General features: G+C 41.9%; 1 protein-coding gene across 1 annotated transcript in view; it reads left to right on the top strand.

Moving 5' to 3' along the window:
• The first annotated feature begins 225 nt into the window (after positions 1 to 225).
• NAF1 (nuclear assembly factor 1 ribonucleoprotein) overlaps positions 226 to 14,339 on the top strand; it is a 35,135-nt gene continuing 21,021 nt past the window's right edge. The window contains exons 1-3 of the mRNA XM_040237365.1: positions 226 to 618; positions 3,418 to 3,586; positions 12,904 to 12,997. Coding sequence (XP_040093299.1) covers positions 359 to 618; positions 3,418 to 3,586; positions 12,904 to 12,997 — 523 coding nt within the window. The 5' untranslated portion in view covers positions 226 to 358. The remainder of the gene's footprint in view (positions 619 to 3,417; positions 3,587 to 12,903; positions 12,998 to 14,339) is intronic.

A 14,339-nucleotide genomic window follows, 5' to 3' on the forward strand; every position in this document is an offset into this window, starting at 1 on the left:
AGGCGTCTTCCCAGTCTTGCCATCCCTCCTTCCCATCTCATCCTCCGTGTAACTGCCCCAGATGTAGCAGCAAGAAAGTCTCTCCATCTGGCCTCTCACAGGGAGCTTCCCAGGACGCAGGGAAAGTAGCGGCTTTAGGACCGCTCGGCTCCGCGTGCAAACGCCTTCGGACCGCCCCGCCTCGCCTCAGGGATCGCCGTTGCGTCCCGTTACGTCACACGCTGCCCGGAAGTGCCGCTGCGTCTGCTGCGGGGGCGTGTCTCCGGACGGCCCCGCGTGTGGTTATCCGAGCGGCGTGTGAAGCGGACCCCTGTTTCGTTGCCGCGGCCCCTGTCGGCGAGCGTCCTAAGTTTGCGCCATGGAGGTGGTGGAGGCCGCCGCCGCTCAGCTGCAGACCCTGAAATTCGGGGGCGCCGGCGTCGGAATTAGCCAGGAGGTGGCCGCGCCGGCCCCAGACCCCGCTCCGGTCGCAGCGCCGCCGGCAGACCAGGGGGCCCCGGAGTCCGCGGGCGAACCGTCGCCTCAGCTCCTGCCGCCGTCGCTCCCGGGGCCGCCTCCGGGAGGGAGCGGCCTGGAGACGTCGGACTCGGACTCCGACTCAGATTCGGACTCGGACAGGTCGTGCCCCCGGCGATCGGGCGCGCGGGGGAGGCTCTGGTAGCGGGAGGCCTGGGCCGAGGAGGTTGGAGGGCCCGGGAGCCGGGGCGCGTCCCTTGCGGCGTCTGCAGTGTCCCGGGGAGGGAGCGAGGCCGTCGGGGCCCCTCCTCTAAGGCTGAGGGTCCGAGAGCCCTCTATGGACAGTTTATCGTTTTTAGTTAGAACGTAGAAAACCTGAGACTGGGGGCTTATCCCCTGATCACTCGACGTGGTATGGCCTTGGGGGTTATAATTTAAAGTTTGTGGCAAATCTTTTTCTTAAGCTTAGTGTGTACTCTTGCTGGTTGAACCAGATAAATGGGGCATCAGATAAAGGATTTTGTCTCTTTTCAGATTGACTGCTGACAGTTTTGTTAGTTCGTAGAATTTCTCTGGTGATGAATTTTTCATGAAATTAGAGGAAAGTGATTCAACTATTACTACATGCTTTGCGTAGCTTTTTTCAGGCTTCTCCAGCCCTACCTCCTGTCTTTTATATAGGAAAGTTCTGTGGTGGGAGGCGAGTTCACTGAACCACGCTGAACCTTGTCTGCAAGTGTTTGAGTGTGTTTTATGCCATGCTGTGTCGGTGAACAATATAGACACGGCCCTTGCTTCACATTCTGGTGAGAGGGAGGAAAAATGAAGTAAAAAAAAAAGTGAGTTGTTGAAAATTACAAGGAAGGAACAAGCAAGGCACTTGTAGTAGAACCCAACCAGGTAGGACCCTCTGGCCATGTTAGTTTTCATTCTAACTACTAGAGAAATTTGAAGAATTTTAAGCAGATGATTTTCATGCTCAAGTTAGCATTTTAATGTTTTTCTCTGTGGAGAAGGAACTGAACTGTGTTGAAGAGTGAAAGCAGAGTGGTTGGCTTAGTGTGAAAGCAATGGGAAAGATGTTGTATTAGTCCACCGTGTGAAGGTGTTTGGATTGAATATTTTGAAACTTGCCTGATTTGGATCGCTAATAGATGTGGTAGTGCCCTATGAAGAGGGGCATCAACTGAGTGGATGGCGGTGCTGTTTACTGAGATGGGGAGAAACCTTTCTGGGATAGGGGCTGTAAACCAATAAGAATGTTAAATTCCAGTTAATTTGAGATTTCACTGTCAACAAATTGGAGATGTCAGGGAAGCAGTAGGAGGACAATTCTGGTATGGCAGTGTGAATTTGAACATCAGAATACAGGTAAAACAAATTTTTTAAATATATTTTTAAATTTATTTACTTTTAATTGAAGGACAGTTGCTTTATTTACAGTGTTGTGTTGGCTGGTTTCCGTGGTAAATTGACATGAATCAGACATAGGTATACGTTTGTCCCCTCCCTCTTGAACCTCCCTCCCACCCTATCCCACCCTCTGTACTTCAAACTTTTTATTGTGGACATTTTCAGACTCAGAGTAATATAATCACTGTACACATAGCCATCACCAAATTTCACAGTTTCCATTATTTCCTAGCTTTATTTAGTTATTTTTGGCTGTGTTGTGCAGGCATGGCTTTCCTCTAGTTAGGCCAGGTTGAGGGGCTGCTGCTCTTGATTGTGGTAGGTGGGCTCCTCACTGTGGTGGCCTCCCTGTGGAGCGTGGACTCTAGGTGTGCAAGCTAAGTAGTTGTGGTACACTGGGCTTAGTTGCTCCACAGCATGTGGAATCCTCCTGGACAGGGGATTGAACTCATGTCCCCTTCATCGGCAGGTGGATTCCCAATCACTGGAGCACCAGGGAAGTCCCCTTAACTTTGTTTTACCTAGCATTTCTAACTTTTAACTTGATAGTTTTAAAACCAGTCTCAGACTGCATGCCACCTTCCCTGTAAATTCTTTGCTGTGCATTTCTGATAAAATATTTTTTACATAACAACCATGTCATTATCAGCTATAGTAGAATGAACCCTAATTCCTTAACATCAGCTAATAGCACTCTGTATTTAGATTTTTCTAGTGGAATAGGAGTCGTGTTTACCAATTTCATCATTGACTGAGCATGCAATACTTTGATACGGTTCCAAAGTTTCTACCTCTAGTGACTGGATTCAGGACTAAACAGTGAAATACAAGAGAAACTGAAAGAAACAGAATTAGTAGGGAGAATGCACTGTTTTTAACTTGGGAGTGTATAGGTCATTAATTCGGCAGTTGTTACTAAGAGTTTAGGGATATCAAGACTGAAGATTTAGCAGTTATCTGCACATTGGTAATGATTGAGCTCATTGGAGGTTATACATGGAAAGAGTACCAGAGAGAAGAGGAGTATGGGACTTGTAGAAACAGCACATAAAAGGAGCAGAAGTGGGTGCCGGCGAACAGTTCAAGCTAAGAGGATAGTTTCTGGCTCTGAGAATTGTTGCGGAAGTCAAGGGCTAAAGGGGTTTTCAGAGAGTGGAGTGTTCAGCATGGATGGTAACTTGGAAAAGTTTCCAAATTGAAGACTGAGAAGAAAGTCTCTTCGCTTAATTGATCTGGTCCTTCTTGGTGACTAATAAGACAGGTGCCTGGCCCAGAATTCTCTTTGGTCAGTGATTTGTCACATGCTTCAGACTGATGCATCACATAAGTGACAGTTGTAAAAAGAGGGTTTGGGTTAGAGCAGGGGTTTTGTGATCAGTTGATGAGACTGCTTTCCAAAAACCATAGTCAATTTCAAAATGCTAGCCTTTGAATTATACCAGCAATCATAAACATCTAGTAAAGCAGATATTTTCTAGTTGAATAATCATATTGTAATACTATTGTAATAATGCTTTTGTATTGTTTTCAACTTTTTCTTCTATATAGTGAAACAGATTCTGATAGTTCAAGCTCCTCCTCTTCCTCATCATCATCCTCATCGTCTTCCTCTCGTATGTCCCTTCCTCCAGTTCTGTCAGATGGAGAAGATGACTTACTAGTTGAGAAGGAAAACAAGAATTTTCCTCTTAAAACAAAAGATGAGTTACTTCTTAGTGTAAGTACTTAGATTTGTTACTAAACTTAATTTATATGTTCTAAAATATTTTATGATACTGATGTGATTTAATTTGGCCTGTATCTGCTCCATGAATTTGAAGACCACTCTCAACTTTTACTGGTCATACTTTTGCCATGCCTTGGCTTTCTTAAGTGAAAGAAAGAATTGATTCTCAATGATTTCTCAGGTTGCTTCTAATGCTAACATTTGATAATGTGCTGGGCATCTAGTTTAGCTTGCTGCCTTTCATTCTTATCTTCCCTAAAGATTGTAAGATGTACAATCCATTTTTTGGGAAGGGGTCCAAAACTCAGGAAACTTTAGCTCAGTAGCAGTTGAAACTGTTTTTTTAATCAATTGCATTTGGAGAAATAGAAAGTAAAATTAGATCAGTTGCACTTTTGAGGATTTCTGTTTACTGGAAGTTTTTGGAGTGTTTTCATTATTACAGTTGGAGAAAACTTCTTTATTATGGATAGATACTTATTGGCATTTGAACTCATGGTTATTTCCTCTTAGACTGTATGCTATTCCTAGGAGGTTAATGATAGTCTTGTTGAAGCCTTATGGTATAAGAGGAAGGTCTTCTCAGACTTTCAGAGTATGGGCTGTATTGCCATATGGTTTTTTTTTTTCAACTCCCATGTGTACTTTTAGTTATTGTTAATGTTTTTAAGAAATTTAATGGTCCTTAATTATAGTTATAAAATGCTTAAACCAGTGAAGCAGTAAAGCAAGATTTGAGAGAAATTTTTAAAGTCTAGAGACATTCAGGAACCTTTTCATGACCATACTGGATCGATTATTTCTTTTTTCTCTACTCGCAATAAGGAATTTTCTATTTCAGTTATGGCTTGTGTATTGAGAACCCTGGAATTTGTGTGCGAATTCATCAGTGATTTATGTTTTCATACTGCCAACCTTAATCTCAGTGGTTTTTTTTTTACACAGAGGCTCTCCCAACTTATGATTATTTTCTGAAGTTATTGGCAGATTTGTTTGGAGTATTTAATAATTTCTTTTGCTAAATGGGATAATCTTAACAGGGAGAGCACTGACTTAGGACTCATACTGTGTCTATCACTTAGGACTTGAATTATGTCAGGTTATCTATAACAAATTTCTTCTCTGTGCTTCAGTTTCCATCTCCTTAAAATGAATAAAATATCTTCTTTTACACTTATTTAGAAGGTTAAATGGAGGAGGAAATGGCACAGTTCAGTTCAGTTGCTAAGTCGTGTCCGACTCTTTGTGACCCCATGAATCCCAGCACGCCAGGCCTCCCTGTCCATCACCAACTTCTGGAGTTTACTCAGACTCACTTCCATTGAGTTGGTGATGCCATCCAGCCATCTCATCCTCTGTCGTCCCCTTCTCCTCCTGCCCCCAGTCCCTCCCAGCATCAGGGTCTTTTCCAATGAGTCAGCTCTTCACATGAGGTGGCCAAAGTACTGGAGTTTCAGCTTTAGCATCATTCCTTCCAATGAACACCCAGGACTGATCTCCTTCAGAATGGACTGGTTGGATCTCCTTGCAGTCCAAGGGACGCTCAAGAGTCTTCTCCAACACCACAGGTCAAAAGCATCAATTCTTCGGCACTCATCCTTCTTCACAGTCCAACTCTTACATCCATACATGACCACTGGGAAAGCCATAGCCTTGACTAGATGGACCTTTGTTGGCAAAGTAATGTCTCTGCTTTTGAATATGCTATCTAGGTTGGTCATAACTTTCCTTCCAAGGAGTAAGCGTCTTTTAATTTCATGGCTGCAGTCACCATCTGCAGTGATTTTTGGAGCCCCCCAAAATAAAGTCTGACACTGTTTCCACTGTTTCCCCATCTATTTCCCATGAAGTGATGGGACCAGATGCCATGATCTTCGTTTTCTGAATGTTGAGCTTTAAGCCAACTTTTTCACTCTCCTCTTTCAATTTCATCAAGAGGCTTTTTAGTTCCTCTTCACTTTCTGCGTAAAGGGTGATGTCATCTGCATATCTGAGGTTACTGATATTTCTCCCAGCAATCTTGATTCCAGCTTGTGCTTCTTCCAGCCCAGGGTTTCTCATGATGTACTCTGCATATAAGTTAAATAAGCAGGGTGACAATGTACAGCCTTGACGCACTCCTTTTCCTATTTGGAACCAGTCTGTTGTTCCATATCCAGTTCTAACTGTTGCTTCCTGACTTGCATACAGGTTTCTCAAGAAGCAGGTCAGGTGGTCTGGTATTCCCATCTCTTGAATAATTTTCCACAGTTTATTGTGATCCACACGGTCAAAGGCTTTGGCATAGTCAATAAAGCAGAAATACACCATTCCAGTATTCTTGCCTAGAGAATCCCAGGGACAGAGGAACCTGGTGGGCTTCTGTCCATAGGATCGCACAGAGTTGGACACGACTGAAGTGACTTAGCATGCATGCATACATTGGAGAAGGAAATGGCAACCCACTCCAGTATTCTTGCCTGGAGAATCCCAGGGACAGAGGAGCCTGGTGGGCTGCTGTCTATGGGGTCGCACAGAGTCGGACACGACTGAAGCGACTTAGCAGCAGCATCCCTGTATCTTAATCACTTTTCTACTTAAATCTCTCCTAGAATATAAGACTCAATAAATAAAGGATCATAGTACTTTGGTGTGTACATGTGTTTCATTTTCTTATTTATCCTACTAGATCTGAAATTCTTCCCTTGGGAATTCCTTGAAATTTAATGCAAAATCTTAGTCAATTTATTTAGGTATTTTTCTGGATAGAGTGCCCATATTTTCATCAGAAAGTCAAAAAGAGTCTGTTTCCACATTTTTGAGGACTGGTTCATAGCTGATCTTCATGGCTCATGTAGTGCCCAACAGAGTGCTTTTCAGATATCTGGCTGTCAGTCAAGAGTAATATGTGACTTGTGGAATGGGTGAGTGAGTGGGCATCTGACATTCACTCACGTTTAAACTATTACAACATGTCTGCCATGTGCCAGGTGCTGGAAACAAGATCCGTCTGGTTTCTACTCTAAATATACCTACTGGAGAGGCAGACAGTAAATGATGGGGAGAAGTGCTGAAAGTGCTGTTGAATTGTGTGAATGTATGCTTAGGTCATATCAAAATTCCTTTTTTGCTGGGAAAATATATTAGTTTTTAAAACTTGAAATAGTGAGAGGGTCTCTTCCTTTTTGTGCTAGTTCTGAAGGATCTTTGGGAAGGATAGTAGGGACAATTGTAGTCTTTTTTTTTTTCTTTTAAGTTTTGGATTCTTAACTAGCTCCTCACACTATTTTATATTCTTAGGATTAGAAAGCAAATGTACTAGAAGTTCCTACCCCTACATATGGTACTGGAGATACGTAGAGGAATGATTTCTCTGGTCTGCCGTAAATCTTCTGGGGCTCTAGAAGGGTATATGAGGACTCCTTCGGGACTTGCGCTCTCAAGGTCAAGGGAAGAGAATGACTTGGCCTTGAATCTCAAAAATAGTGTGGCTGCAAGTACTCATTGTCTTTAGGATCTGCTCTTTATTGTTCAGATGTTTCTGCACGTGGCCGGTGGCTTGGCCTCTGATACTCCTGAATGAACGTCGTGGACAGAACTTGTATTGGTTTACTGGGAGCCTGATTCATGGGTCTGAACAGATAATTGAAGCTAGTGAGATGGGTATTCTGATGGGTATTCTGATTGCCTGGACATGAGTTGCACGGTCACTCCTATACTCTCGTGTGGAGAGTGTGTAGGAAAGTGTAAATGAGAGAAAGCAAATGGGCAAGTGTGAGGGTTGGAGTGTGTGATAAGTGGCAGAAAGGGAGTGTGAAAGTGTGTGAATTTTGAAGAGTATGGGTAGTTTCAACCCCATACAAAGCACAAGGGATGCGTTCATGGGAAGGGGAGGCTTAGAACATGGCGGCTGTTGTTCAGTCAGTAAAAATATTTATCTTCTGTGGAGGGAAAGAGGGAAATATGTGGAAGCAGTTAATCACATATGACATAGGTTGGACTCTTGGAGCTGCAACAGAGACCAGATTACATCAGGAGAAGGGGGATTTACTGTAAACTTACTTGGCTGGGAAAGCCATTGGGAACCAAGGTAGCTATTGAGGATGGCTGTGCTGTTTCTTTTATGTGCTTCTTGACATTCTCATAGCTCTGGGTGTCTTTTTATTTTCTGACTCACTTCTGTTTGCCTGTAGATTCAATCATTTTACTTCTAGTTTGCACTTGGGTTTCTTGTTTCTGGCTCTGTAGAAAATTTGATGTTACTACTTTCACTTTATCCATGAACTGGCTATTCATGCCATATTCTTTGCTGACTTTTGAGACAGCCCTATTACTTAGCTTTGAATTTGTCTTTTTTCAGATGACAGTTCATGCTTCCTGGAAAGCATCCCCTCCTTTGTTACATAAAGTAGCTCTACTGCTGCTGCTAAGTTGCTTTAGTCGTGTTCGACTCTGTGTGACCCCATAGACGGCAGCCCACCGGGCTCCCTCATCCCTGGGATTCTCCAGGCAAGAACACTGGAGTGGGTTGCCATTTGCTTCTCCAATGCATGAAAGCTCTAGGTGGTATTGAATGTGCCTTTGTTCAGGTCTACTGGTGTGTTTCTTCTAAGGCAGCAGGGCTGTGCAGTGGAACTGTTGGCTGTGTGTAGTCTACTAATTTCCTAATGAAATTCTGAGGAAGACCAGTGAAATATCCTGTGTTGTCTTTGCAAAAAGGTGTACATTAATTCAAATGGGTCATATATTTAGTACCAGTTTCAGAGTTTGTGATCCATCTATGAGATCTTTAGAACAAAGACCAGCTTTACTGGTTTTACGGCCTAACACTTCATAAAGTTTCTCATGTTCTGGACTGTTTCCTATCGTTGAGGCATTTGTTGTCATTCAGATGCTAAGTCATATCCCACTCTTTGTGACCCCATGGACTGTAGCACGCTAAGCTTCCTTGTCCTTCTCTATTTCCTAGAGTTTGCTCAAATTCATGTCCATTGAGTCGGTGATGCTATCTAACCATCTCATCCTCTTTTGCCCGCTTCTCCTCCTGCCCTCAGTCTTTCCCAGCATCAGGGTCTTTTTCAGTGACTCAGCTCTTCTCATCAGGTGGCCAGAGTATTGGAGCTTCAGCTTCAGCATCAGTCCTTCCAGTGAATATTCAGGGTTGATTTTCTTTAGGATTCACTGTTTTCATCTCCTTGGCGTCTTAAGAGACTTTGAAGAGTCTTCTCCAGCACCACAGTTCAAAAGCATCAAATAATTTTTTGCCGCTCAGTCTTCTTATTTTCCACTTCTCACATCCATACATGACTACTGGAAAAACTATAGCTTTGACTACATGGACCTTTGTCAGTGAAGTGATGTCTTTGGTTTTTAATATGCTGTGGAGGTTCCTCATAGCTTTTCTTCCAAGGAACAAGCATCTTTTAACTTCATGGCTGCACTCACCATTTGCAGTGATTTTGGAGCCCTGCAAAATAAAATTTGTCTTTGTTTCCAGTTTTTCCCTATTTGCCATGAAGTGAGCAGATCGGATGCCATGATCTTTGTTTTTTGAATACTGAGATTTAACCCAGCTTTTTCACTCTCCTTTTTCAGCCATCAAGAGACTTTTTAGTTCCTCTTTGCTTTCTGCTATTAAAGTGGTATCACCTGCATATCTGAGGTTGTTAATATTTCTCTAGGCAATCTTGATTCCAGCTTGTGATTCATCTAGCCTGATATTTCACATAATGTAAGTAGGGTGACACCATACAACCTTGACATACTACTTTCCCAATGTTGAACCGCTTACTCCTTGGAAGAAAAGTTATGACCAACCTAGATAGTATATTCAAGAGCAGAGACATTACTTTGCCGACTAAGGTCCGCCTAGTCAAGGCTATGGTTTTTCCTGTGGTCATGTATGGATGTGAGAGTTGGACTGTGAGGAAGGCTGAGTGCCGAAGAATTGATGCTTTTGAACTGTGGTGTTGAAGAAGACTCTTGAGCGTCCCTTGGACTGCAAGGAGATCCAACCAGTCCATTCTGAAGGAGATCAACCCTGGGATTTCTTTGGAAAGAATGATGCTAAAGCTGAAGCTCCAGTACTTTGGCCACCTCATGTGAAGAGTTGACTCATTGGAAAAGACTCTGATGCTGGCAGGGATTGGGGGCAGGAGGAGAAGGGGACGACCCAGGATGAGATGGCTGGATAGCATCACTGACTCAATGGACGTGAGTCTGAGTGAACTCCGGGAGTTGGTGATGGACAAGGAGGCCTGGCGTGCTGCAATTCATGGGGTCGCAAAGAGTCGGACACGACTGAGCGACTGAACTGAATGTTGAACCAGTCTGTTGTTCCATGTTCAGTTCTAACTGTTGTTTCTTGATCTACATACAGTTTTCTCAGGAGACAAGTAAGTTGGTCTGGTATTCCTGTCTCTTTTAAGAATTTTCCAGTTTGTTGTGATCCACACAGTCCAATGCTTTAGCATAGTCAGTGAAGCAGAAATAGATTTTTTCTCATATTCTGTTGCTTTTACCATGATCCAGGGAATGTTGGCAATTTGGTCTTTGATTCCTCTGTCTTTTCTAAATCCATATTGTACATCTAAAAGTTCTCAAGTACTGTTGAAGCCTAGCTTGAAGGATTTTGAGCATTAACTTACTAGCATGTGAAATGGGCACAACTGTATGGTACTTTGAATGTTCTTTGGCATTGCCTTTCTTTGAAATTGAAATGGAAACTGACCATTTCCAGTCCTGGGGTCATTGCTGAGTTTTCCAAATTTGTTGACATACTGAGTGTAGCACTTTAACAGCATCATCATTTAGGATTTTAAATAGCTCAATTGGGATTCCATAACCTCCAGTAGCTTTGTAGTGATGCTTCCTCAGGCCCACTTGACTTCACACTCCAAGTGTCTGGCTCTAGGTGATAGACCACAGCATTGTGGTTATCCAGGTCATTAAGACCTTTTTGTATAGTTCTTCTATGTATTTTTGCCACCTCTTTTTAATATCTTCTGCTTCTCTTAGGTCTGTACTGTTTTTGTCCTTTATTGTGCCCATGTTTGCATGAAGTCAAGATTGCCGGGAGAAATATCAGTAACCTCAGATATGCAGATGACACCACCCTTATGGCAGAAAGTGAAGAGGAACTAAAAAGCCTCTTGATGAAAGTGAAAGAGAAGAGTGAAAAAGTTGGCTTAAAGCTCAACATTCAGAAAACGAAGATCATGGCATCTGGTCCCATCACTTCATGGGAAATAGATGGGAAAACAGTGGAAACAGTGTCAGACTTTATTTTTTGGGCTCCAAAATCACTGCAGATGGTGACTGCAGCCATGAAATTAAAAGACGCTTACTCCTTGGAAGAAAAGTTATGACCAACCTAGATAGCACATTCAAAAGCAGAGACATTACTTTGCCGACTAAGGTCCGTCTAGTCAAGGCTCTGGTTTTTCCCGTGGTCATGTATTGATGTGAGAGTTGGACTGTGAAGAAGGCTGAGTGCCAAGAATGGATGCTTTTGACCTGTGGTGTTGGAGAAGACTCTTGAGCGTCCCTTGGACTGCAAGGAGATCCAACCAGTCCATTCTGAAGGAGATCAGCCCTGGGATTTCTTTGGAAGGAATGATGCTAAAGTTGAAGCTCCAGTACTTTGGCCACCTCATGTGAAGAGTTGACTCATTGGAAAAGACCCTGATGCTGGGAAGGATTGGGGGAAGGAGGAGAAGGGGACGGCAGAGGATGAGATGGCTGGATGGCATCACTGACTCGATGGACGCAAATCTGAGTGAACTCCAGGAGATGGTGATGGACAAGTAGGCCTGGCGTGCTGCGATTCATGGGGTCGCAAAGAGTTGGACACAACTGAGCGACTGAACTGAACTGAACTTGCATGAAATGTTCTCTTTTTATCTCCAAATTTCTTGAAGAGATCGCTAGTCTTTCCCATTTTGTTGTTTTCTTCTTTGTTTTCATTGTTCATTTAAGAAGGCTTTCTTATCTCTCCTTACTGTGCTCTGGACTCCATTCAGTGGGGTATATTTTTCCTCATCTTACATCTCTTCTTTTCTCAGCTATTTGTAAGTCCTCCCCAGACAGCCATTTTGCTTTTTTGCATTTCTTTTCCCTGGGGATGGTCTTGATCCCTGTCTCCTGTACAGTGTGACAAACCACCATCCATAGTTCATCAGGCACTCTATCCGATCTAGTCCCTTAAATCTGTTTCTCACTTCCACTGTATAATCATAAGGGATTTGATTTAGGTCATACCTGAATGGTCTAGTGGTTTTCTCCACTCTCTTCAATTTAAGGTTGAATTTGGCAATAAGGAGTTCATGATCTGAGCCACAGTCAGCTCCCGGTCTTGTTTTTGCTAAAAACCTCAACTGGAGATCCTGTAGCGGAAAATTAATACCTGAGATAAATTCATCTAAAATGCTCTGTATGATTTAGGTTTTCTTGTCTTTTTTAACAGTTCTCCAAAAGTCATTTTTTTTCTCCCAGACTTAACCCTAATACACCATTAATAGAATATTTGCACTTTCCTTAATCCCTTCTTAGGGAAAAACTTTTCTTGGGAGAGTCACTTGTGATCATTTGACAAAGGTGAACAGAAAGCTCTGTTTATTTAATTTAAAACCTAAGGTCTGCTTTCTTAGGTTTTTCTTCAACATCCTCTCCACTTCAATACCCAGTTTCTGTAGCAACTGACAAACAGTTAGCACCTGGGTCAGAATGTAAAGAAATTTGGTTTTAACCTAGACAGGGAAGAAGATAATCAGGTAATAGCTTCACAGCTTCTTGAGCTGGAACTTACTACATCATTTCAAGGAATTCTGCATTTTGTTTTGAAGAGACCAGAAATTCTTCTTCCTTTCACACAACCTCAGATAAGTTAGCTGTTCCTTTGTTAAACTCTTTAATCATAGTCAAATTAATTAACTAACCACATTAAGACAGATTAGAGAACTCTTCTGTGGAGAAATCAGAGCCAATAGAATTAATTCTCTTCAAGTGGAATGTCTCTGGGAGTTATTTTATATTGTCTCTTTTAGGGTGATCTCTTGTTCAAGTTGATTGGAAAAATCTAGAGTGGTATTTAGGTCTGTGTTATGGGTTAGGGTGTAGATACTAGATCTCTTGAATCACTTAGGTGGGGAGATGTTGGATAGGGGAGAAATGTTCAGACACTAGAAAGGATGACATCCAAGAGATGAAAAATAATTAATGTTACATCTCAGAAACAGATATAGCATACTACATGGAAACCATCCTTTTTGAAAACAAAAAAAGTTAAGTCCTTAAAGCTGGGGAAAGATTACTGCTTTTTTGTATTACAGGAACTACCTTCTGTTGAAGAACTCACTATTGTTCTGCCTGAAGATATTGAATTAAAGCCTCTTGGTATGGTTTCAAGTATTATTGAACAATTAGGTATGTATGTATTTTTATTAATAATTATAATTTATATCCAAGCATATACTAATAATCAAAGACTTATGGTTAGGGAATTTTCTCCAAAATATGTAATAATACTTCATTTTATAGCTGTTAGGTTTGAACAGATAAATTCAGTTTTTACTTACACAAAGTGAAAGTGAAGTCACTCAGTTGTGTCCTACTCTTTGCGACCCCATAGACTGTAGCCTACTAGACTCCTCTGTCCATGGGATTTTCCAGGCAATAGTACTGAAGTGGGTTGCCTTTTCCTTCTCCAGGGGACCTTCCCAACCCAGGGCTCGAACCCGGGTCTCCTGCATTGTAGACAGACGCTTTATCATCTGAGCCACCAGGGAAGTAGTACATAAATACAGTGTTTTTTTAAAAATTTAAAGTGTGCTTTTACTGACATAGAAATTTCTCCAAAATTTATTTGAATGATACATGTGTTTTCTGTTGCTGTTAAGTTACTACATATTTAATGGTTTAAAACAACACATTTATTACTTTACAGTACTGTGGGCCAGAAGTGTGTTGGGTCCCACTGGGTAAAATCAAGGGGTCCTTCAGGGCTGAGTTGCTCTCTGGAGGCTCTGAGGGAGAATGCATTTCTTGATCTTTTCCAGTATTTGGAGGTCTCTCACATTCCTTTGCTCATGGCCCCCTACCTTCATTTTCAAAATCCATAATGTAGCTTCTCTCTGACCTTATCTATCATCATATCCCCCTCTGATGGATCAGCACAGACTGGGAAGATTCTCTGCTTCTAAGGACTCCTTAGATTGGGTCTACCCACTGTTAACTGGGGTAATTTTGTACTGCAAGGTGCTTAGCCTTATTCTTATCCTCAAAGTCTCTCTTTGTAATATAAAGTATCATTTACAGGTTCAGGGATTTGGTTGTGTGGATATCTTTTTTTGTGGGTAGAGAGCTGTTATTCTGCCTACTGCCTTTGAGCAAACAAGTAAATTAGAAAGTTCTATGATTTAACACTGACATTAATGCCATGAAATATGAACCCATTGGAGTATATGGGAACTAAATTTTACAGATTTCTTTTAGCCCCAAGATATGATGTCAGTACAGGAGAGACTTTGAAATTAATGTTGCTACTATTAACTCTAGTAAGCGACACCAAAAAATAGGACTGCAAGTTGACAAAGTCATAGGATTTTTGAACTGAGAAAAAGGCCTAAATGGTCCACCAGTCCTTAGTTTATGACTTAAGGGACATAGAAGAATTTGAGTCACTTGCTCCTATGATCTGTTGTATAATCAGTCAGTGGTAGAAATGAAAATTTATCTTTTGATCTTTTTATTTATTTATTTTTAACAC

The sequence above is a fragment of the Oryx dammah genome, unplaced genomic scaffold (genome assembly GCF_014754425.2).
Source record: "Oryx dammah isolate SB20612 unplaced genomic scaffold, SCBI_Odam_1.1 HiC_scaffold_3, whole genome shotgun sequence".
Lineage (NCBI taxonomy): Eukaryota > Metazoa > Chordata > Mammalia > Artiodactyla > Bovidae > Oryx > Oryx dammah.